The sequence below is a fragment of the Myxocyprinus asiaticus genome, chromosome 23 (assembly GCF_019703515.2).
Source record: "Myxocyprinus asiaticus isolate MX2 ecotype Aquarium Trade chromosome 23, UBuf_Myxa_2, whole genome shotgun sequence".
In the NCBI taxonomy this organism is placed as follows: domain Eukaryota; kingdom Metazoa; phylum Chordata; class Actinopteri; order Cypriniformes; family Catostomidae; genus Myxocyprinus; species Myxocyprinus asiaticus.
Window position 1 is genome coordinate 28,793,964 of NC_059366.1, and position 25,590 is coordinate 28,819,553.

At 38.7% G+C, this 25,590-nt stretch overlaps 2 protein-coding genes across 6 annotated transcripts; one reads left to right on the forward strand and one right to left on the reverse strand.

Annotated features, from left to right (window-relative positions):
• The first annotated feature begins 2,004 nt into the window (after positions 1 to 2,004).
• LOC127413876 (WW domain binding protein 1-like) lies at positions 2,005 to 16,452 on the forward strand. 5 transcript variants are annotated; one of them, XM_051651413.1, is made up of 5 exons: positions 2,005 to 2,068; positions 10,049 to 10,151; positions 11,615 to 11,745; positions 12,721 to 12,882; positions 13,859 to 16,452. In XM_051651413.1, exons 3-5 carry the CDS (start codon positions 11,643 to 11,645, stop codon positions 14,569 to 14,571), a joined length of 978 nt encoding a protein of 325 aa, XP_051507373.1. In that variant the 5' UTR covers positions 2,005 to 2,068; positions 10,049 to 10,151; positions 11,615 to 11,642; the 3' UTR covers positions 14,572 to 16,452. The 5 variants fall into 5 exon arrangements, with proteins under 5 accessions (XP_051507373.1, XP_051507371.1, XP_051507374.1 ...); XM_051651414.1 differs by lacking the exon at positions 2,005 to 2,068 and adding an exon at positions 2,792 to 2,836; XM_051651415.1 differs by lacking the exon at positions 2,005 to 2,068 and adding an exon at positions 9,545 to 9,583.
• A 125-nt stretch (positions 16,453 to 16,577) lies between these two features.
• On the reverse strand, positions 16,578 to 25,396 carry LOC127413875 (steroid 17-alpha-hydroxylase/17,20 lyase). Its single transcript, XM_051651410.1, has 8 exons — positions 23,936 to 25,396; positions 23,711 to 23,849; positions 20,708 to 20,937; positions 20,353 to 20,439; positions 19,801 to 20,007; positions 19,540 to 19,709; positions 19,360 to 19,463; positions 16,578 to 19,269 (listed from the first exon to the last, which is right to left on the reverse strand). Exons 1-8 carry the CDS (start codon positions 24,266 to 24,268, stop codon positions 19,004 to 19,006), a joined length of 1,536 nt encoding a protein of 511 aa, XP_051507370.1. The 5' UTR covers positions 24,269 to 25,396; the 3' UTR covers positions 16,578 to 19,003.
• Between the last annotated feature and the right edge of the window lie 194 nt (positions 25,397 to 25,590).

Below are 25,590 nucleotides of genomic sequence, written 5' to 3' on the forward strand. Positions count from 1 at the left end.
ACAGTAAGACTACATTCACTACAAATCACTGTTTTTTTTTTTTGTTTGTTTTTTTTTTAAGTAATTGCAAAAAATGGCTCAAAAAAGTTACGTTAGTTCTGAGAAAAAGCATAATTAATTTATTACCACAATTTATTTTCAGATGTTCACTTGACATTGATTTTTAAAAAGTATTAACCTTTATTTGTTAAGAATGTTCATTGATTTTCCAGGCTAAGTTTACTTAAAGGAACAGTTCATCCAAAAAGTAAATTGCTTTCATTATTTACCCAACCTCATGTTGTTTAAAATCTGTATTATTTCTTTCATCCGTGTTAAGCAGAATGTTTAAGTCACTAATCACTTTCATTGAATGGAAAAAAGATGCAATGAAAGTGAATGGTGACTGAGACTAACATTCTGCCTAACAGCTTTTGTGTATTGACCTGTTTCAAGTGACATCCATGTATGACCGCGACACGATGTTTGTGACCAAAATTCCATATATATATACCTTCAGTGTGCTGCACTGTGGGATGCGAACAAAAGCCGGCAAAATTTTCATTTCTAATTATAAATCTTGAAAAAATGATGGTGTTTACTTACTAGATTCAAAAAGTTATTTTTTTTTCAATAATGTTACAAATTTCAAGTGACACGGCTTCATTTCGCCATAGTCAAGCAGCGATGAAGGGTGAGAGCTGGTATGAAACACTCTTTTATTCAGACATGTCAGTACACATGTCGATTATATTTAGAACTTAATCGAGTCGGATACATTTAAACTGAAAATACATTTCTAAGTACATAGGACAAAGTTAAATTCATAACACCCAGACTGTATATGGGCTGTTCTCACTGCTACCATCAGGCAGGCGGTATTGCAGCATCAGGACCCGCACCAGCCGACTCCATGATAGCTCCTTCCCCCAAGCAATCAGACTTTTGAACTCTTGATCTCCCACGATCAAAATACATCAGCACTGCACTTTATTATTATTACTACTCTTACTCTTATATCTCACACCGGACTGTCATAAATTATATTATTATTATATTATATTCTCTCTTAACAGCTATATATACTACTATATATACTTTTTTATATATTTTTTATTTTTTACTTTTATTGAATAATGTGTATCTATATTGTGTGTATTGTTTACTGTACAGTGTATGTTATTATTTGTATATTGTTGTGTGTAATTATGTGTATATCAGACGTTTAAATTGTGCTGTGTTAATTTGATGTTATTGTAAATTGGTATATGTCTCATCTATGTCTCATTACTGTCACAACTGCTATGTTGATCGGAACTGCTCCCAAGAATTTCACACACCATTGCATTTGTGTTTATGGCTGTGTGACAATAAAGTGATTTGATTTGATTTGATTTGGTATAAAGGTATGTCATATTTGTAACACATTTAAATGTGTAAAAAGCACTATAATGTCAATATACAGTTCTATACATTTAATGTGTATATATACCAATGTTAGCCAATAAACAAGGCATCATAAGATTATGAAGCACACACTTTATTCACATCACCAGATTACAATGTAAACATATTAGTGATACAGTATACACTTACATATATGCCTCGGTTGCTTACTGTGTATTTTTCATGAGATAAAAGTAGCTCTAACTTTCATACAGATGTAATCATCACAGAAGTTTCATAATATTGTGACCAAATCAGAACAGAAAACAACACAAAAACATTTGTAACTTCTGAATGATAGATGTTTATGGTGATATACCGGTAGGCGTGTGTACTCGCTGGTCAAACATCAGACTCGCCAGTGTACGGAGATAAATCATTGGCAAAACATATTTAAATGTCCACGAGAGTCAAGTTTGGCAATATTTGTTCTGACTTAAGACCTGTATACACTTTTCCTGGGACTTGGCAAGGATTAAAAGCAATGTTTTAATGTTTTTCTTGATATTGTTTCACGGGTGTTTTTCATTCACAGCCATTGCTTCCTCCCACTAATGGTCACAAATATGGCGGCTGCGAGGAAAAAGTAACGTCAGTGAAAAAAGTCAATACGGGCTGAAGGAAACTCGAGAACAACATAAGGGTGAGTAAATTATGACAGAACTGTCTTATTATTATTTGCTATAATCTGCTCCCACTGCATTAACCACATTAACTGCATTTTAAATCATGTGTCATACTCTTTCTAAAACAGTGCAGGCTCTGCTGCAATACAGCTTTGAAAACAGGAGGACACAAATTGATAAATAGGTCCATACTGACAATCATTAATTATTTATTCCCAAAACCTGCATGGATAACATGCATGGAATGTATTCAGTTATGAATAAACCAAGTCAATTGTACTATTTATGTAGTTACTTTCTTTCTTTCTTTCTTTCTTTCTTTTCTTTTTTTTTTTTCTTTCTTTCTTTCAGGGAAATATGTTATTTCCTGTCCCTTTAAATTCAATGTCAGCTGATTTCTTGATCTCAGCTGGTGAAAAACAACAAAGTCACGCCCTATTTGGCGATGACGTCGCTTTTTAAACGACAGATAAATCAGCCACTGCAATTTGTCAAACCTGGAAGTGTTCGCTTGAACGGACCAATAACAGCAGTCCATTGCAAGGGGCGGAGCTTCTTAGACTTTCAGAGTTTGAGAGAGAGTTAAAAAGAAAGAAGAAAGAGACGGAACTGAAGCTAGCTCGCAGGCTAGCTGAATGTCCTACCGTGTCGCAGATGTTTCTAAAGCCACGGGGAAGGGCGGAATGTGGGGGGTCGAGTATATAAGACTGGGCATGGGGTTGTTTGTAAGTAACGCGGTTATTGGACCAGTCGGTTCGGTGTCAGTGGAGGCAGCGGTGACCGAGGTAAACACACTGTTAGCATAATTAGCCTAGGCGGCAGACTGTGGCTGCGTCTCAAACCCCAGTGAGCTGCCTAACTAGACAGCATTTTTGGGCAATAAAGGCGCGTTTAATCGCGCTTAGGATGCCTAAAAATGCTGTCTAAATAGGCAGCACTCTAGATTTGAGACACAGCCTTCGTGTACGTTTTCACAGTAACGTCAACAAAGATTGTACTTTTTACATGCGACATTTATCTTTTTGGTACTCTTGATCAAAATAGGCAGTGTTTAGCAGGCACATAGTTTAGGCAGAAGAGGAGACGTCAACCTGGAGGGCTGATCTGAACAACTTCAATCAAGTTTAGCTGCAACAGACCTGAGTCCCTTACATTACTTTGAGTGTGAATTAGGTTGTTGTTAAATTGAATCCTGTGAAAGGTTGTGATGATATGTGTGAAATCTGAGATAGTACAGTTACCAAATCATTAACCTATCTCTTTTCCCCATTCTCACCTTGGTATGTGTTAAAGAAACAATGGTGTTTTCATCATTGATCGATAGCCTTGTCTTTTGGCAGATGTTGCTTTATTCTTAGTAATTGTTTGTATGGTTTAATGTAATAAAGTTAACAATTCACACCATAATAGTTTTCACTTGGATCTCTTATCGGACCAGAGCAATTCAAAAACTGCCAGCAATATCATTGACAAGAAAAATTAAAGACCTTCTACAATTACTACAGCTGGCATAATTACTGATAAGATATAAGTTTTGAATTGTAGAGATGACTGTGATTAACAGGAGATGTAGTATGTATGAATCAAAGTATGTTTACTAGCCGGCCTCTGTGTCAAGGAAACTCGCATATCTAAAAGGTTCTATGATGACGGATCGAAGCTGTTTTGAATCTTTGTGCTTTCACTCTTGCCTTGACTGTGAAAGGCGTGTATATAGGGAGGTGCTCCTCTTCTTTCTGTTGTGACAGGTGTTAGGTCAAGGTCAGAGAATGAAAATAACATGGAGTGGGCAGTTTGTTCTTTAAAGTTGTTGTCTCTGAGGGAATGTAGGTAGAATGATAAAGGGATAGTTCACCCAAAAATAAAAATTCTCATCATTTACTCACCCTCATGCCATCCCAGATACACTATATTGCCAAAAGTATTCGCTCATCTGCCTTTAGACACATATGAACTTAAGTGACATCCCATTCTTAATCCATAGGGTTTAATATGACGTCGGCCCACCCTTTGCAGCTATAACAGCTTCAACTGTTCTGGGAAGATTTTCCACAAGGTTTAGGAGTGTGTTTATGGGAATTTTTGACCATTCTTCCAGAAGCGCATTTGTGAGGTCAGACACTGATGTTGGACAAGAAGGCCTGGCTTGCAGTCTTCGCTCTAATTCATCCCAAAGGTGCTCTATCGGGTTGAGGTCAGGACTCTGTGCAGGCCAGTCAAGTTCTTCCACACCAAACTCGCTCATCCATGTCTTTATGGACCTTGCTTTGTGCACTGGTGCGCAGTCATGTTGGAACAGGAAGGGGCCATCCCCAAACTGTTCCCACAAAGTTGGGGGCATGGAATTGTCCAAAATCTCTTGGTATGCTGAAGCATTCAGAGTTCCTTTTACTGGAACTAAGGGGCCAAGCCCAGCTCCTGAAAAACAACCCCACACAATAATCCCCCCTCCACCAAACTTCACAGTTGGCACAATGCAGTCAGAAAAGTACCGTTCTCCTGGCAACCGCCAAACCCAGACTCGTCCATCAGATTGCCAGATGGAGAAGCGTGATTCGTCACTCCAGAGAACGTGTCTCCACTGCTCTAGAGTCCAGTGGCGGCGTGCTTTACACCACTGCATCCGACGCTTTGCATTGCACTTGGTGATGTATGGCTTGGATGCAGCTGCTCGGCCATGGAAACCTATTCCATGAAGCTCTCTATGCACTGTTCTTGGGGTATCTGAAGGCCGTATGAACTTCGGAGGTCTGTAGCGATTGACTCTGCAGAAAGTTGGCGACCTCTGCGCACTATGCGCCTCAGCATCCGCTGACCCCGCTCTGTCATTTTATGTGGCCTACCACTTCGTAGCTGAGTTGCTGTCATTCCCAATCGCTTCCACTTTGTTATAATACCACTGACAGTTGACTGTGGAATATTTAGTAGCGAGGAAATTTCACGACTGGACTTGTTGCACAGGTGGCATCCTATCACAGTACCACGCTGGAATTCACTGAGCTCCTGAGAGCGGCCCATTCTTTCACAAATGTTTGTAGAAGCAGTCTGCATGCCTAGGTGATTCATTTTATACACCTGTGGCCATGGAAGTGATTGGAACACCAGAATTCAATTATTTGGATGGGTGAGCGAATACTTTTGGCAATATAGTGTATATATGACTTTTTTCTGCAGAACTCAGATGAAGATTTTTAGAAGAATATTTCAGCTCTATAGATCCATACAATGCAAGTGTATGGGTGCCAAAATTCTGATGCTCCAAAAAGCACATAAAGGCTTCATAGAAGTAATCCATATCAAATCTTCTGAAGTGATATGATAGGTGTGGAGAGAAACAGATAAATATTTAAGTCCTTTTTTGCTAGAAATTTTTATCCCTTCCCAGTAGGGGGCAATATACATGCAGAATGTGAATCACCAAAAACACAAAAAGAAGAAAGTGAAAGTTAAAGTGGAGATTGACTGAGCAGGGAGAATAATTTTTAGTAAAAAAAGGACTTAAATATTGTTCTGTTTCTCACCCACTACAATCATATTGCTTCTGAAGACATTGATTTAACCACTAGAGTCTTCTGGATTACTTTTTTGCTGACTTATGTGATTTTTGTTTTTTTAGAGCTTCAAAATTTTGGCACCCATTCACTTGCGTTGTATAGAACTTCATTTGAGTTCAGCAGATGAATGTCATACACTTTTGGGATGGCATAAGGGTGAGTAAATGATGAGAGAATTTTTATTTTTTATTCCTTTAATGCAAGTGGCCTACAATGTGAAATAGTTAAGCTGCTGATGTCAAATCTTGTCTGCTGCTAACATGAGAGAAACTACATGTTTTCGCACAAGGCTACTTCAACAGTCCCATTTTTTATTAGAAGATGGACTGGCTTGAATTTGTCACTGTTATGTTGGTTAAAGTCAGTGTTTCCCAACCTTTTTCTTCAAGGGAGCCCTTTTTGAATGAAGTGACCCCCTCAAACACACATTCAACACCAATCATTCGAAGAGAAAACATTTAACAAACACAGCCTATGCATTTTACACATTTCAATTTCATTTCAAGTATTTTCACCACTAATTAAGTACATTATGGCACTAGAACCTAAAGGAATGTTCTGGCTTCAATATAAGTTCAATCGACAGCTTTTGTGGCATAATGTTGATTACCACAAAAAAGGAAAAAAAATCATTTAGACTCGCCTCTCATTTATTTAAAAGATCAAAAATCACAGTTACTGTGTGGCACTTACAATGGAAGTGAATGAAGCCAGTCTGTTACATTAATACATTATAGGTATACACAACGATCAGCCACAACATTAAAACCACCTGCCTAATACTGTGTAGGTCCCTCTCGTGCCGCCAAAACAGTGCCAACCCGCATCTCAGTATAGCATTCTGAGATACTATTCTTCTCACCACAATTGTACAGAGTGGTTATTTGAGTTACCGTGGACTTTGTCAGTTCAAACCAGTCTGGCCATTCTCTGTTGACCTCTCTCAAGTCATTTCTGTCCACAGAATTGCCACTAACTGGATGTTTTTGGCACCATTCTGAGTAAACTCTATAGACTGTTGTATGTGAAAATCCCAGAAGATCAGCAGTTACAGAAATACTCAAACCAGTCCATCTGACACCAACAATCATGCCATGGTCCAAATCACTGAGATCAAATTTTTTCCACATTCTGATGGTTGATGTGAACATTAACTGAAGCTCCTGACCCGTATCTGCATGATTTTATGCACTGCACTGCTGCCACACGATTGGCTGATTAGATAATCGCGTGGATGATTGTTGGTGCCAGATGGGCTAATTTGAGTATTTCTGTAACTGCTGATCTCCTGGGATTTTCACACACAACAGTCTCTAGAATATACTCTGAATAGTGCCAAAAACAAAAAACATCCAGTGAGCGGCAGTTCTGTGGACGGAAATACCTTGTTGATGAAAGAGGTCAACAGAGAATGGCCAGACTGGTTCGAACTGACAAAGTCTACGATAACTCAGATAACCGCTCTGTACAATTGTGGTGAGAAGAATAGCATCTCAGAATGCTATTCTGAGGTGCGGGTTGGCACTGTTTTGGTGGCACTTGGGGGACCTACACAATATTAGGCAGGTGGTTTTAATGTTGTGGCTGATCGGTGTGTGTTAACATGTTTTTAGTGTTATAAAATCAGATTACAGGGTTTATTGCTGTTACTTCGACATGACAACAAAATTGTAACATTGAATATAACTCTAAAATAATGTATAATAATTTTGTCTTGTGGCTATACTTTTTAAACAATGTGTATTCAATGTTTATGGACTTGCCCCTATTCACTTCCATTTTTAGTGCCATACTCTAACCAGAATATTTGCTTTTTCTTTAAATAAATGAGGGACAAGTAAAAAATAAAAATAAAAAATGTGTGGTTATAAACAATATGCCACAAATGCTGATGATTGTGCTTAACTTGTATTGAAACCAGAATACTCCTTTAAAGGGATCATTCACCTCACCCTTAATGAAAATTCTCTCATCATTTACTCATCCTCATGCAATCCCAGATGTGTATGACTTTCTTCTGCAGAACACAAATATTTCTTAGAATATCTCAGATCTGTAGGTCCATATAACGCCAGTGAATGGTGTCCAGAACTCAGAAGGTCCAAAAAGGACAAAAAGGCAGGCAGCATAGAAGTAATCTGTAAGACTCCAGTGGTTTAATCCATATTTTATGAAGTGATATAAGTGTGGGTGAGAAACAGATCCATATTTAAGTCCCTTATTTTACTGTAAATCTCCACTTTCACATTCTTCTATAACCAACTCTATCCTTTTGAGTTCTGGTCACCATTCACTTGTATTGTATGGACCTGCAGAGCTGAGATATTCTTCTAAAAATCTTTGTGTTCTGCAGATGAAAGAAAGTCATATACATCTGGGGTGGCATGAGGGTGAGCAAATGATGAGAGAATTTTTATTTTTGGAACTACTCTTTTAACATACTGCAAGTAACTTGCTGTTTACAGTTGCTGTCAGAAACACAGGTGTGATTTCTCAGGGCATCTATTAGAGTGATGTCTGTCATGTGGTAGGTGTAATTTATATGTGCTATTCAAAATAAACAATAAAAAACCCTTGCTGCACCTTAAAATCGGCTATTTAGTTGGCAGGTAACTGACCATTCGCTAAGCCCCTCCCCCTTTGGTTACAGATGCTAGCTCGGACAAACTTTACAGAAAGTCTAATAGGAATGAATTGGAGTTTTTTGTTAAATTTGTAAACTCATAAAGTGGGGGAAAAAGGGAATAGATAATTCTTATGTGGGCTGGAATGAAGTGTTGCATTGCAAAGCATTTTATCTGCAGTTTTTCATTACATTTTTCTTTTGCAATGTTAAATTGCAACTTCTATGGACTTTCTGGCACTATGCTAGTTGCTGTCTGTTTCTGTGTTGGAATGCTGCTCTCAGGTTTTGCTAAAAGAGCACCTATTACGGTTTTTCAAATATTACCTTTCATGTAGTGTGTTATATAGCTGTTTGTGAATGTAAAAAAAGTCTGCAAAGTTTCAAAAATCAAAGTGCACAACAAATGGAGTTATTGACTCCCAAAAGAAAGAACTGATTCTGGACACCTGAAACGAGTCGTTAGTAATTCCAGACTTACTTCCTGTACTAACCTAGTAATTTGGTAACAAAAAAACCCTCCCCTGGTCTTCATTGGCTGCTTGCGAACAGCTTTGACCCACCCTCAAACACTACACTAAGCGGTAGACCAATCACAACAGACTGGGACATCTGACCAATCAGAGCAGAGTAGGCTCTCTGAAAGGAGGAGTTTAGAATGAATCCTTTAGAACGGATCATTGAACGAGTCATTTTTGACACTGGGAAAAATAAGGTAATGCTGCAATTTAAATTATGAGCAAATTCAAGTGTTTTTGACCTTGGATGCATGTACATCTATTGTATGAGACCTTTAAAACAAAATTAGGCACGTTTAAAAACCATAATAGATGCTCTTTGCTATTTGTTATCAGTAATCATTATCTCAACAGACCGCAAGTGAAAGCCAGTGGAATTTTGACTGTAAGTTAGGAATACTAAACATTGCTCATCATCAGGAAAGCTTTCAATTTCACAATCTTTTGCAAGTGTGCGTTGTATCTAGCTCAACACTCAAAAGACATCTGTCAGCCCTGCAGTTGTCATCATAGTGTCTGAGTGTGAGAGGGAGTGAGACAGGGGGAGGAGGGTCAGACCGCTTGTCTGTTCATCCTGTTTACTTGCATTCCCTGGCAGAGCTCAGCTCACTCTTGAAATGCCATGAGGGTGTTTAATCTGAGGCCGCCAGCCAATAAACGGGGCAGTTCATGTCGCACTGTACCATGTGCGGGTTGAGGGTAGCCCAAGCCCGACCTTCCTCTGTTTCTTCCTTGGACTCTGCAGTTCAGTGTGTAATAAAACTCTGTTTCTGCTGAGCTGATTGTTGATTTTGCTATCAGAAGCCTACCATGCCTTTTCTGCAGGGGTTTAGACAGGTAATGCAGGAAATCAATAGAGCAACTTAATTTGCTTTACTTATAATACAATCTTCTCACGCAAGGGATTGCATAGTGATTTGCCTCTCCTCTCAATTGTATTTGTGATTTATGTGCTTTTTATTTAAGTAATCTGTAGATGAAGTCAGTCTAATGTCACTGCAGACTTTATGTTGAGGTCATTTATCTACTTTTTTGTTTTGATTGTGTCTTGCATTGAAAACGTCTGTATTTATACTTGATATGGCCTTTGAAGCATCAAGAATATTCCCATTTTTGTTATGTAAGGTTTATTTGAATGCTATATTCTCCATTTTTTAAAAAAGTGAAAGCAGCCTAAAAGAGTGTGTGTGTGATCAGTGAGCAGGATGTCTTTAACAACACTAGCATCGTGGAACGATTCAAAAGCCTTTTATCATATTTAGGCTCATGTTGTGTGTGTGTACTATGTGTTTGGTTTTGCAGAACAGGCTGTTGTGTTTCGGAGTGAACAACCAAAGCTACATCTGTGATTCGGGCCACTGCTGTGGAGAGTCCCAGTGCTGCAGCTATTACTATGAAGTGTGGTGTAAGTATCTCTCAAGATCATGACTAGTTTGCTAGTGTCTGGAATCCTCCACACAGTAATGATTTTTTAAAAGGTACAGTTCACTCCAAAGTGAAAATTGTAATTTACTCAGCCTTATGTTGTTCCAAACATGTTTTACTTTCTTCTGTGGATCACAATAGGAGAACAACAGCCTAAGTCAACATTCACTTTCATTGCATGTTTTTCCCCATACAATGAAAGTGGCACTCAATTCCTAACATTCTGCCATAGAAAGTAAGTCTTTGGAGCATCCATCAGTCACTCCTGGACTTGCATATGGATAACCCTTTAGGTCTGTGTCTATGTCCAATTCCAGGACACTCTAATGTCTGACAAAAGGGCACTGAGTTTCGTTATTTAGGGGTATAAAGTGCCACTTGCATTTGTTCTCAATAAGCCAGACATCGGTTGGACAAGAGGCAGCATGCCTTATAAGAATACATCCAATTCGAGACTCATGTTTGACACAGTAATTGTTTTGTTATCGTAAACAGTAATGAGAATTAAGCGTTCCTTCACGCAGCTTACTGGAACTTCCGTAATTTTAAAAATAAACACAAGTGACCTACTATGTCGTAACAGACACCAGTTAATGATTTCATAGTTGGATTGGAGAAGCTCCATTCATCTTAAACAAATCTCTCACAGAAACTTTCTCATATGAATTTGTAATTACGTTTGTGTCTTTGTCGGGCCGTGATCTAGTTGTTTTTCTGCCTTATTCACACCCATTGGCAATGCTCCTGTGTTATCAAATTACCCCTCTCCCTCTGGTGTACCATCTATTTTAAAAACTGAGGACTAACCTCATCTCCACAGTAATTACAGCACATAATCTGCTGAGTCAAGGGGATGTACTTGGGATTTTTGCAATGTGCCAAATATGTGCGACCCGAACGCACACAAATGCAGTGTAACCAGATCAGGTCAGCTCCTGCAAATAGCTGCGTTAAATTTCTCTATTAGGAAAAGTAGACCCCCTTCTGCCAGAAAAGTTCTTTCCTTTATTTGGGGCAAAGTTTCACACACTTGGATCTCACATGACTTTGACTTAAACAGCTCTTTCCGTTGGCTTATGAGTGTCCCACCCTAAAGTCCAACACATTCTTCTCTTCTGATCTGATGCCACATTTTAGGTTCTGTAAACTGGTCTGTTTTGTTCTATCTCGACATTTCAAAACAGAGAAATTTAAATACACACACGCACACATACATATATATATATATATGTATATATAAGCAATATACTCGAAAAGCTCACTGGTGTTTAGATGCATTTTCCAAATATTTGAAAGCACAAACATATTTTAGGTGATTATGTTGCTTTTTAAACTCATATATTTTATTATGAAAGATATCAATAATAAGAAGTAACAGTTTGCCAGGAGTGTTGATGTTTTTGTGATATATATGTTCCTCTCTCATTATGCTTTTTATGCAAGTTGTGGCGAGCGGGGGCGTGGCCGAGCGATGAGGGACGGCTGGGGGAGAATGATTGCAATCAGCCGGGAGAGGGATAAGGTAGAGCCAGAGCCGCAGTTCGAAAGAGAGAGACGCACAAAGCTGTCTGCGTGTCAGTGTGGTGTGTGCTGAAAAGCAAACCTTTTGTCTACTGCTGAAAAGCAGTGTCTTATTGTGTGATACTGAAAAGTGCAGCAATAAATGTCTGACGTGGATTGTTCACCCGGTCTCCGCTTCCTCCTTTCCACATTAAGAACTTGGTCTGTTACACAAGCATATACACCATTCTTTTATATGAAATTTTTTTGTGCATCATAAGCAGCAATAAAACTATTGTTTGTCTTGATCTCCAAAAATCAGTGTCAGAAAGTAATCCAGTGTTCCTTTTGTAAATGTTATTTGAAAACTTTTAAACTGTGGGATTTTCTTTCCAGTTGACCTTCAAATTGGTTGTATTTAAATTAAGTAGATGACGCAAGTTTATTATTTTTGTGCTCCGTATTAGTGGTCGACTACCATGGGTTTTTCAGTGTCAAAGCTTGTACCGACATCTAGAGAGCAGGGTGGCCAGTATAAGAGATGTTTCTGAAATGAAGTAAACACTTGTTTTACTCCCATATTTATTGAAAATGTACTAAAAAAATAAAAAATGACCACTTCAGCTGTCCAATGATAAGGCTGTCGATAGATTTTAAAAACGAACTCGAGGTGGATGTAACATTATTCTGTTATTCAGACAAGTGGACATCAAACACGCCAAATATCAGCCTGGCTGAGATATCAATCTGTCACTACTCGGTAATACATTTCATACTTAATAGACACAAAAGGTTCGAGGACAATCGTAAAGTAATTTTTCTGTCTGCACTGAAATACTGGCTGAACTGACAAAATCACAGCCAAACAGAACTTTGGACCAAAGGCATTTCACTGTGGGTCAATTTGGCTACCAAGCATGACAAGACGAAAATAGAAACCAACTGACCAACAAAATTTCTTGTCAGGCGACTGTTTGTAAACAGAAGACATTTGCTTCACTGATAGTGATTAACATTGCTGTGTTGTCATGTTTGTGTTCTTTCATCAGGGTTTTGGTTGGTCTTGACACTCATCATCATTCTGGGCTGCTGCTGCCTGTGTCACCACCGCAGAGCCAAACACAGACTGCAGCAGCAGCAACGGCAGCACGAGATCAACCTCATCGCTTACAGAGAAGCCCATAACTACACCTCTCTACCCTTCTACTTCAGTCTGTACCCGCTTTATTACTCTCTCTCTCACTCTGCCTCTACCCCATTCTAACTCGATTATCTGTCCTTCTGCTTTTCTAGCAGCTAACCCACTTTTCTTAAAGGGATAGTTCACCCAAAATCGAAAATGTTGTTGTCATTTACTCACCCTCATGTTGTTCCAAACCTGTATGACTTTCAGTCTTCTGTGGAACTTAAAAGGAGATGTTAGGCAGAATGTTAACCTCAGTCACCATTGACTTTCAGTGCATCTTTTTTCCATACAATGAAAGTGAATGGTGACTAAGACCAGCATTGTGCCTCCCTTTGTGTTCCATGGATGCAAGAAGGTCACACAGGTTTGGAACAACATGAGTAAATGATGAGAGAATTTTCATTTTGGGCTGAACTAACCCTTTAATAATAATACATACAGTACTGTGCAAAAGTTTTAGGCACTTATGAAAAATGTTGCATAGTGAGGATGTCTTCAAAAATAATGATAATTAGTTTTCATTTATCAATTAACATCATATAAAGTCCAGGAAACATAAAAAAAAAAGCTAAATCAATATTCGGTGTGACCACCTTTGCCTTTAAAACAGCACCAATTCTCCTAGGCACACCTGGACACAGTTTTTCTTGGTTGTTCTGTCTCTTTATGTAATCTCAGACTGATACGATGTTCAGTGGGGGGGCTTTGTGGGGGCCATGACATCTGTTGCAGGGCTCCCTGTTCTTCTATTCTAATCTTTTCTATTTGCAAAAGTAATGTTTGGGAGTCTAACATTTATATTTCCTATTGACACACTTAAGCTTAATATATAAATAACCATCTTAAGACAAATGCTTTTGTGAAACATCTTATGTGCCTAAGACTTTTGCGCAGTACTGTATATGATAACTAAAGCTTGTTTTGGATGTCACAGTGGATCAGATTATGTTTTAAATGCAAGTCACTAATCATCCCTAATTATCTGTCTTCCTCTCCTCCAGGGTTTCTGCCTGGCTACCTCTTACCTGCCTATGAGGAAGTCGAGAACAGACCACCGACACCCCCGCCTCCATACAGTGCCTCTCAGCCAGGCCAGTCCACCAGCCCTGTCCCCCTGTGCTCTGAACAACCAGATGAGCTCTGCCCAGCACTGCAGTGCAGCCCTGTTGCCTCTGCATCGGAGAACTGTTCCCCAGGGCCATGCATCGAGCAGCCCCACTCTCCCACCTCACACTGCCCCACCAGAAACACCCACAAACCGTACCTCAGCCTAGAAGAGGACGAGCAACTCCAGCAGGTAGCATGTGCTACCTCACACAGCCTGGTCAAACAAAGCAGTGAGGATCTGACTAAAGCTGGAGAGCAAGGCTTGGACTGTTCTCCTGACATCAACGACAAAACTCCAGGGCGTCATAGGCGCTTCACGGGTGACTCTGGGATTGAGGTATGTGTGTGCAGCCAGGGGCCCGGGGACGGAGAGGAGGAAGAAGAGATGAAAGAGCTAGTAGGGCATTTGGAAGGAGGGTTGCTTGAGGAGCAGGACTTCTGTGATAGCTGCAACCCCCGCAGTAGTAGCCCTCATGGTTTAGGGGTCGAGGAGCAGGGCCTGGCTACCTCAGACAGGGAGCCTCAGCGACCCCCGGTCTGCCTTCATTTGCACACCATCAATGAACAGGAGGGTCAGCATCATGGCAACCATGATCCTCAGAGTTGAGCACAACCAGTTCCAGCAGAGACTTGTTTTACACTGCTGGTTCCCTTTACTTTTTCAATGTACATCAGTTTTTGTACTGTCAGCAGTGTCACTTTGGGTGTACTTCTTTGTGTGTGTGAAAGAGAGAGTGTGTTTTAGGAGGGTGTTAATGTGCAAATCCTTTACGGTTTTTATGGATTAATAGGATAATCTAATAAAGACATTAATAGGTCTGTTGCCTCAAAGAGAGGTCACGATCAAAGCCACAGGGGAAATTCTGTTCCCCGGTTTATAGCCTTATTGAGTTGTCACACAGCTCTGAATGTCATGCCTGTAGATTTGGATGCTTTTCCTTGGTTTTTGGAGGCAGATTGCCTCCTGCTGAGACCTATTAGTTCATCAAAAAAGGAAAATTGTCAGTTTGCTCACCCTCATGTTGTTTTTCTTCTGTGAAACACGCAGATAAAAGGAGACATGTTAATGAATATCCCAGTCCATCTTTTGATTTCAATGACAGTCATTATTTACATAAGTCAGCATAAAAGTAATCGATAAGCGATATACTAGGTGTGAGTGAGAAATAGATCAATATCTAAGTCTTTTTTTACTCTAAATTCTCCACCCTGCTCAGTCAATCTCCACTTTAACTTTCACATTCTTCTTCTTGTGTTTTTGGTGATTCACATTCTTCATGCATTTTGCCCCCTACTGGCAAAGGAGAAGAATTTCTAGCAAAAAAGGACTTAAAGCTACACTATGTAACTTTTGGCCCTCTAGCGGTTAAAAAATAAAACTGCATGTGTCTTGCGGAAGAACATTGTTATGGTAATGACGTAAGTTGTGGTTCGGCTCTGTTCCTCTGCGTGGATGAATGTGGTTTGAGGCATCGATTTAGACAAGGATACAGGGAATCTTATCAGAATGAATGGACAAATAAATAACGAAAGAAAGGAAAAGACGGATATCCAAAAACATGTCATCTGAGCAGGTAAGTGCCATATCTTATGCTGTTGTTTTGACATTGGAAACATTGATGTTTTGAAATAAATGACGTTACTAAATTTAGGCAACGTTCGTTAACATAAGACATAACGTTTGCTAATCTGGTAAGGTCAAACGTTGTTATGTTTTTATAACTGCAGGATAGTCTGGCCAAATAGACCACGGAAGTAACTAATTTATAGATTGTCATAATTACCAACCAGTGGTCAACATCATTTCAAGACTCACATGTCCTTGGCTAGCCTAGGACTAAAGGATTTATTTATATAAATTATTGCCGTTATAATAAAAAATACACATGCTTGCTAGCAAGTTAAAAGTTCTGCACCACTTACATTAAAATGATTGTATTTCACTACACACACACAGTTGTGTGATTACACAATTATACATAAACCATATCAATAAAATATTTTACCTGTTGAGTAAGAAAAAAGCTATCTCTCATTCGCTTTTAAATCCTTTCAGATCTCGGAGTTGTCGCCACCTCTGAAAAGCCAAGCCGATGTTGATTCGAGTTTTATTACGGACTCTGTCTCTTTCCCTTTTTGCTTGAAGACTCTGCTCTGTTCAGGGTTTCTTTGTTTTTACAACTAGTGATTCCCCAGAGGTTTGCCGTTTTGAATGATCCATGGTCAATTTTTCTCGTTCGTTGTAACACAAACAAACTTTCAGCTTCAGCTACTCCCACACCATACACACGCTAAAGTAGCCGGAGCTTATTGTCTCTGTGTACGGATATGACGTCAACACACACGGGCAAATGAAGGATGTATGTAATTTCCTGCTAAATCAGTCTCGACAGCTCTAAAATATAAATTATTATTATAGGTTTATCAAAGTGTATTTGGGTAAAGACATGGTTTAGAAAATGGATTTTTGTTGCACTCAATTTTTTTTTTTTTTTTTTTTTTTACAACAAAAAAAAGTTACATAGTGTAGCTTTAAATATTGATCTGTTTCTCACCCACACTTGTCATATCACTTATGAAGATATAGATTAAAACCCTGGAGTCATATGGATTACTTTTCTGATGCCTTTGTGCTTTTTGGATTGACAAAATATTGGCACCCATTCACTTGCATTGCATGGACCTGCAGAGCTGAAATATTCTTCTAAAAATCATAATTTGTGTTCTGCAGAAGAAAGAAAGTCATACACATCTGGGATGGCATGAGGGTGAGTAAATGATGAGAGAATCTTCATTTTTGGTTGAATTATCCCTTTAAGCTTAAAAGCGAGTCCACTGCCATTATATTGAAAAGATGGACTGGGATATTCATTAAAATATCTACTTTTGTGTTGTGAAGAAGAAAATTGACATACATGTACATTACATAATTTTTATTTTTCTGAGAACTATTTCTTTAAGGTCAGAGTTAAATTATCTGTGGTTGTTTTTGGTCTAACATTTTTATCATTAATGTAATTTAAAATACTTGCTCTCTCAAAGGGACAAGATTACACAGTGCAAACAAATTCCCAGAAAAAAGGGTAGTGTCATGACAGAGCAGTCTACTGACAATTCAGAGCTTTAATTGTCTTTTTGCTGTTGATTTTTTTGTTTTTGTTTTTTACTTTAACCCCAAAATGTTTGTCTGGAATATCACTGCATGATGCTATTCAGAAAAATGAAAGCAAGTCACCTAAAAGTGCCCCCTACCTTGCAGTTAAACTTGATAGGGTTGTCATTTTGTTTGTTTTGTCCTGTTCTTGTATTACATGGTTTTGACTTGATCCAAAACTAAGCTATATTTTGCATGATTATTTACATAGATCCACAAGCTGATATCCACAGTTGTTGTTATACCACACGCTTTCAAGTAGTGAAATTTGAAGTTCATTATGCAACGACTCTTCAAATGAAGGCCGAATATACCTTTGTATATAGATTTAACCCATCTTGCATATTTACAGTAGGTGCCTTTGTTGATATTACTAGCTTTCATATGCCTTAAGTACAATGTGTGTGTGGTAGGATTACTGCATAAAATAATCAAGGGCCAGTATGAGTGGAAATAATAGACCAAGTGCATACTAATGGGTATGACATTTTGGTCAATGTTAACTTCTTGTTTGAAAGGATCACTTGATAAGCCTTCCATCGAAACATATCATTTAAAAATATGTTAGTAGTCTTTGCCTTAATTTAATTTCTGTATTCGCCCATAGTGCTTTAAGTTGGTTTTGTATCTTAACACTGTAAGGGAACTCTTGCACCACTAACAGTAAGGTGACTTGTGTATAGGCTTTATTACATAGAGTAAGCTTTTGATGTAAGTTTTGTTGTAACAGATCAGGTAAGGTTACTGTTATTGCTATGTTAGCGTGTTCTTCAGAGTAGCACTTATATATCTGGTTAATGAGATACAGTGTGTTTTTGTTTTTCTATGGCAGTGAGACTGCGCTAAGCTGCTCCACTGCATTCCTACACTGTCTGTGTGTGTGTCTCATAGTAGGATTGTTCTTCAAGCCACTGTTTATTTGACCTTTGATTCGGGTTAGTAGTTATGCTTCCTACAATATCAGAGTCTTTTGGGCACGGAAAGATTGTTGGCCCTGTAGATCACCAGAGCAGTGTGTTCCTATGTGAACTGGGGGCTTATTTCTTTAAAACTTGATGTGGCAGGAAAATTAGGTTCTGTGTTATCTGGAATAACTGGTTCTGGAGGCAGATTCCAACAAAGACTTGGTGCCTTCGCAAACATTCACTGAGCAGTTTTGTCTGACTTGAGGGTTCGGAATGAATTGGACCAGTTATTGCATCATGAATGCATTTATCAAAATACCTAACTGATTTTGGTTTAGTCATAGATTATTAAGTTTAAGCTTTAAAAGTTATCTGTCGCAACAAGGGTGCTCATGAAGTTCTTTCCCTAGCTCTAGTCCTGAAAGTTTTATTTTGTTCTTTGATGTTTAAGACCAGCGGTATTGATTAAAAGTAGTCTCGGTCACAATGTAAGGTTAGCTTACTGTAAATGAGATTGTGAGAGTTTTTGCCTGAAAAGTTGTCATTGCACTGTTTTGACACTGATGCAGTGAGAGTGCGTGCTTGAAGGTGACGAAGGCTTTGCAAGCCAATTGCTTTTGATTATTGAGTTTAAGCCTGGTACAATGTTTTAGTTTTGTATCCGTAGTCACTTTCTTTTTATATATAAAACTGTATTTTACGCATTTTATAAGACAACCAAAATAATGAGAATCAAAGGATGTTCCATATGAATAAAAAAAGCTTTTTAAAGCCAAAGAATTTCCTCTGTGACTAGTTCAGTTACCCATCCAATGGTCTTATTTCATTACAATAAGAAATGGAGTCACATTGTCACAAGAGATTCATTTTATTCATGTTTGATTTGATACAGCAGCTTTATATTTTTTTTTCTTGACAGAAGGGCTTTAAACTAAAAATATTCACAAAACATTAGAAGAGATGACAGAAAATACAATTACTCAGCAATGCTTGGTCTCTCCTCTGAGTCTAGTAATGACTTTAAATTTCTTAGGTTGAAGAACCACACCAAACTTGCCCTGCAAGTCAGGCAGAGGCTGGCCAGCAGGCATCTCAAGTGTGAACCTTTGCAAAATCCATGACAGGAAGAGAAAGAGCTCCATTTTTGCCAGGGCCTCACCAAGACAAACACGCACTCCTGCGCCGAATGGCAGGTAGCTCGCTGATGGGCAGCACAAACCATCGCCCGCCTCGTTTAGAAATCGTCCTATCGGATTAGAAAAGCATTGTATAAGAATTTTGCTTTTTTTTTTTTTTTTTTTAGGGGGCATCTATTGGAAAATTCTGTGTAAGTTACCTGGGTCAAACAGCTCAGGATTCTTCCATTCTTTCTCATCATGATGTAAAGACCACAGGTTAATAATAACTCTTGTCCCTTTCTGCACAGTGTACTCTCCCACACTGCAAAAGTGTAGAGAAGACATCAGTATTTTTCAAACGGTCGTGCAAATCAGTGTTGTAATTATGAGGTTAATACCTGGAATCTTGGAGTGCCACATGAGGGATGAGGAGTGGGGAGACGGGTCGAATTCGCAGCACTTCCCTAATAGTGGCCTCTAGATAAGGCAAATTTCCTCTTTCATTGAGCTGAGGGTGTCTGTCTGTTCCAATCTTATTGTCCAGCTCCTCCTGAATCTTTTTCTGCACCTATAAGTTTAATTCAAAGGACATCAAGTATTTTTTCCAATGTAAGTGTTATTGATTTAATACATCAAGCAGTAAGCAGCTCTATAGTTACCTGTGGATTATGTACCAGGTAAGCAATTGACCATTTTAATACAGTGGTAGTGGTTTCCACCCCTGCTCCGAAAATGTCCCCCACAGTCATTAGCAGGTGATCTTCAGTTAAACCAACATCCTGAGTGCTGTTGTTATTCTCTGAACTGCGTCTGGCACTCAGCAATGCATCGAGCAGGTCCCTCTGGACGTTATCACTGTAATCCACCTGTAGAGAGAGACAAACGGCACATTATTGACAGAAAAATTAATGGCCGAAAAATAGAGAGGGGTATAGCTGCAGTCATTGCTCTAAAAAGGGGCTGGATCTCCAAACCACCAGCAAAGATATAGGGAGCCCCTAACCGTAAGTGGAGGTAATGCCCCCTTTTGGAATAACCCCGCCCTATTTTGGAGATTCTGCCCCCATTTGGAGGTCTCCGGCCTGCAGCTACACCTACTTGGAAAAATGGGCTACCACACTGAACCCTAAAATACAACCTGTGCTCTAATTATACACATGCTAAGGACATACAGTGAGGTCTGCTTTGTAAAAATGAAGGTGTGTATTTACCTTGTGCTCCTCATATTTCTTTTGAAGCAGTTTGTCTCTGATGGCAACACACTGTCTTAAAATTCTGAGATCTTTATTTGGGAATATCTTGGAGGAAAAATAGGTTCGTTATTTTTTTAGATTTCTGATAATAAGAGAAAAGATTTAGTGTGACTGCTTTTAATGGACATCTTAAAGGCATAGTTCACCCAAAAATTAAAATTATATCATCACTTACCCTCATGTTGTTCTGGAACCAGTCATGTGGGTTCAGAACAACATGAGGATGGGTAAATAATGACTGAATTTTCATTTTCGGGTGGACTGTCCCATTTCATTTTTTTTTTTAAAAGACACATATTGAATTAAGGTTTACCTGTAGCCATGGAAAAATGTCCACCAAGCTGTCCTTTGCTACTGTATCCACGATTCCTTGGCTGTATTGGAGCATAGACTCAAACTCAGCATCTCCACGTTTGTATGAGGAGTTGAAACATAGGGCACACACCACGTTTGTGACTGCACGCGTCAGCTCTGGGGCCAGATCCACTGCACTGTTCTGAGTTTCAGTCAGTATATCACACATAGAGCTCGCCTCCTTGCAAACTGCAGGGGGAAAACAGAAGTATGGTGCCATAAACTGAAGGAAAGAACACAAAAGATGGTTAAAATATTTTAAACAAAACTCCTCCATTGACTGCTTTTGACTCCTCTCCCTACAGCTGGTTCCGTCACTCAAACGTTCACTATTGTTAGGTTTAAAGCAGGTCTACTTAACTTCGGGAAGGTTAGGAGCCACAAAGCTGGATCCCTGTATCCGAGGGCCACACTCTTAATTAAATATTGATCTGTTTCTCACCCACACCTATCATATCACTTCAGAAAATATAGATTTAACCACTGGAGTCTTGTGGATTACTTTTATGCTGCCTTCAAGTGCTTTTTGTAGCTTCAAATTTCTGGCCACCATTCACTTGCAGTATATGGACCAACAGAGCTGAGATATTCTAAAAATCTTCTAAAAATAATTTGTGGTCTGCAGAAGAAAGTCATATACATCTGGGATGGCATGAGGGTGAGGAAATACGGTTAAAAACAGTGTTACTATGAATGCAAACTTTAATACAGTGAAAAAGACACTCTATTATATATATAAATATATACATAAATAAAAATGTCCAACATTCTTTTGACTGTCCATGCACTAAAATAAAATATTTGATGCCATGAGTGTGCCTTCATTTACTATTACTATTATTTTGAATGGCTATGGAAAATGAAGCAATGTGATAATTTTACCTGGTCGTAAAAAGTAATCCGTTAATTTACCTGATGAACTTTCACCTTTTGCTGACCCTTTATGCTTCACAGAGCTAATGTGTACTTCTAAATCATTTGCACATTTATTAGCAACTGACACATAAGTGCCAGCTTTGTCATACATTCTGCTTTCCGTGGATCTCGACCTGGATGAAAGCATGGGAATTTTTTGTGCAAATCTTCTGTAAATTTGCACTTTTGTTTGGGCATTGTTTCCACTCAGCTGTCACTTGCTGCTACTGTCAAGCAACAGTTTGATGCCGAACACAACAGAGCTTCGCGCGTTCGTGGAGAGATTGACAGGCAGGAATTTGGCCAATAGTTGCTGCAAGCCTCTTATAATCGACCAATTGTTGTGCGAGAAGGCGGGACTTACAAAGAGGGGTTAAAGCAATGCAAATATGCGCGAACACACAATGAAGTATTATACCAGATGCACATCATAATGCAACTAAAGCCGAATCCCGGACATTTTCGCAGATTTAGAAATCCCGGCCGGACGCTTTTTTAAGGTCCGAAAAGAGGACGTAGGGTCACCCTACCTCAAGCATACCTGGTTCTTCTCATCATAGGAGCTATGTTGCCCATTACAGTTCGGTACAGGTGTCGGAACCGCCGTCAGCCGTCCTTGCAGCATATCTTCATTTGTGTGTGAAACGGAGGAATTCCTGTCGCTGTTTTGACTCCTTTACACATTTTATTAGCTCTTCGTTTGTTTTCAGCTGGTAAAAATACCACCATATATAAATCTAACGAGCGCATTTAGTCCAGCAGCCAGCATTGTTTTGGATGTTCGGCAAGTTCCGTCGCAAATATACGTCATAAAAGCTGTCCAATCAGGTTGTGGCTTTTTTCTGATGCCTTTGGTTTTGTATCGTTAGGTTCGGTGTTAAAAATGCCAGTGTGAACACTAAGCGAACCAGGACTAAATGTATCATTTCCTTTTTTGGTCCGGACCAAGAGAACCGAACTACAAATGTGAACACACCCAAAGATTTGTTCAACCGCCTTAGCGTTTTGCGCCGAAGTAGATCACTAAGGCGTCTCAATGCCGTCACTGCAGGAAAAATTATTGAAAAGTTATTTTTCCTTTAAATACCGTTGTCATGGCGAGTATATATCTTTAATGAGCTATTCAAAAGATTGGACAGATTTGCGCCGTGTGGAGTAAAGGCGTTTTTACTCTCAAGTGAGATTGCGAGCACGCATGTTTGATTGACAGACCGCGCGTGAGCGCACATGTACTGAGTATGAACGTGCGCGCAGACCATCCTCTTGCAGTTAAATTCCCTTTCTAACGTGATTCAGCAATGTAGAGAACTAGCATAAATCCTCATGAAGATAGACACCTAACAATTCATACAGATTTGATGGGCCTGCTGATAAATATACTGTATTTCTGATGATGATATAATAACGCGGGCTGCAAAAGATCACTCGAGGCCACGGGCAGTGTGTTGGGTAGCATTGGTTTAAAGAATCCTCCCTTGTTCATAGAACTCAAAAATGCATGTACTAACCAAGCTTAGGATGAGAACATGTACAAGAAGTACATGATATTTATTGCTCTCTTCATTGAGAGTTTGTTGTGCTAACCATAGTCACCAAGCTCAATATATCTGCTTTACACCATCATGTATTTAGCATGCTAACATTCACTGTCACTATAGCTAACATAAACAAATAAAAGATATAAAACAGATTTATTTGAGTTACTTCGATATGTATTAATTTGTTGGGTTTACCCAATTCAATTAGGTTCCCTCTACACAAAGTATTTGAGTTAAGATTACATTGTTATTTTAAGTTAGGAAAACTCATTTTAAACATGTGAAACCACTGTTCACGACTGAATCAAGTTCAGCCAAGGAGTCACAGTATATTCTGTTGTTGTATTCTATACATTTTGTTTTTAAGTTTTGGATGTTGTGTGTTATATGGTCTAGATATTATGTGTGCAATTAGGCTGCACCATGTTGTCTGCTGTGATCTGTGCTATTTATAACCTTATAATTATTTTAAATATAATGATTAGTAAAGACAGGGCAGTGATACTTACTTATCTTCTCGATAGAAACTGAACCTTCGCCAAACATGCACAGAGCCCCATGCACCATTTTCCGATGGAACTTCCATGTGGCACTGTAGTCAGCAAATGCTATATCTTTCCCATCTCGAGTCAATATGTCTGTTGTAACCTTAAAGAGAACCATGTAAAGCCTCATTTAAAACAGTAGCCATTTTTATTGAAATTCAAATAATGAGAGTGACACAGCTTACTTACAGTTCGTGGCCTCCCTGCAAATATTTTCCCTTTTTTGATCAGGACCTCTTTTGCATGATGGTGGTTGTTCACAATAAGGACTTTGTGGGAGCCCATCATGAGGGAATAAAGAGCTCCGTATTTCTTTTGCAGCTGCTGAAATAAGATGTGAGGTGGACTGTCACTCATGAGGCTGAGAATACTCCCAATGATAGGCAACGAGGGGAGGCTGGGAGGAGATCTGTCGCCTGGCAGAAATCCTTTCATTTTCCTTTTGAGATACAGGACTGCCAAAGCCACTGCAGAAAAAAGACATGGACAAAAAAGCCATGGCATGATGTGGGATTCAGACATTGTCTGCTACATTCAAGCAAGTGTCCACCAGCTCTCCAAATCAGCATAACATGTATGAGCAAGCCAACGGCATATTTTTATACAAATCCTTCAATGCCATCTCCTTGACCCTGAAATAGTTTAGCTTCAACTATCTAAGTGTCATCAATGTGGTTTTCAACAAAGTTGCTGATTGGGTCCTAACATTCGAAGATGCATAAAACTGCACGTTTGAGCATTTGGTTCATTTTGCACAGCTTTGTGCCTTTTCTTTCTGTTATTTTATACATGCTTTTAGAATGTAATTGAAATTTCTTCCAAATTGTTACATTCTTGCAGATGCTGTAACTTGGCCCATTTTGAAATTGCTATACTACTTTTTGCTCACTTTATGATTGGTTACAAAAATAGACCATGGAATAATGATCTTTTATTATTTCAAACCTTATAATATTAATCTTTCTTTGTAAAGCAACTTGAATAGAAACAAAGTTTTGGTGAGCATTTAAAATATTGAATGCAATGCTGATAATATGCATGATAAATAATCAAATTGACACAAGCAAACAAGTGGAGTGGACAAAAGTTGATAAACTAAAAACAAACACTTAAAAACTCCAGTAATTATAATAAGCCGATGTATTGCACTTTAATGTCTTGAATGTTTTGAATTGCATTGCTTACGGAATATTGCACTATTTATACATTTTAGATGTATACAATAATATTATTTCTCTTGCTTCTGCAATTTAACCTTTCTCTGTGACTTAAAAATTTTGTGATTTCTGTTTTCTTTGGAGCTTGCAAAAATAATATTTCATAGCCAGCATTCGTTGCTGTACGCTAAAATGTTGTGTATTTCTTCAATAAACTGTCTTGGGCTGTGTCTCCTTTTGAAGGATGCGTCCTCCAGAGGTCTGCATACATCATCGAGGCTGTCTCGTTTCATCAAAGCGAGTAGGACGCTTCGAATGGAATTCGGAGGGTGCATGAAGTGTATCCTTCGTGGGCACTCACAACCCACAATTCTTTGCTTCAACGGAAACGTCAAAAAAAATAAATAAATAAATAAATAAAAAAATAAAAATGATGCTAATTTGTCTGTAAATATGATGTTCAAACGCAAGGAATGTTAATTCCCAAGTAGAAGTACCTCAATAGATGGGTGCAGAGTATATAATATGTATAATTATATTAATATATATAATTAAAATAAAGTATTAGACTAAAAGTACACCTGTAAAATCTATTTTCTTTTCTCTTTAAATCATTATAACTCTCCTAAAATGTACCTCATGCATTCCCTTCTAAAGGGACTTTGTTCCCTTCTCAGTTCTCACTCA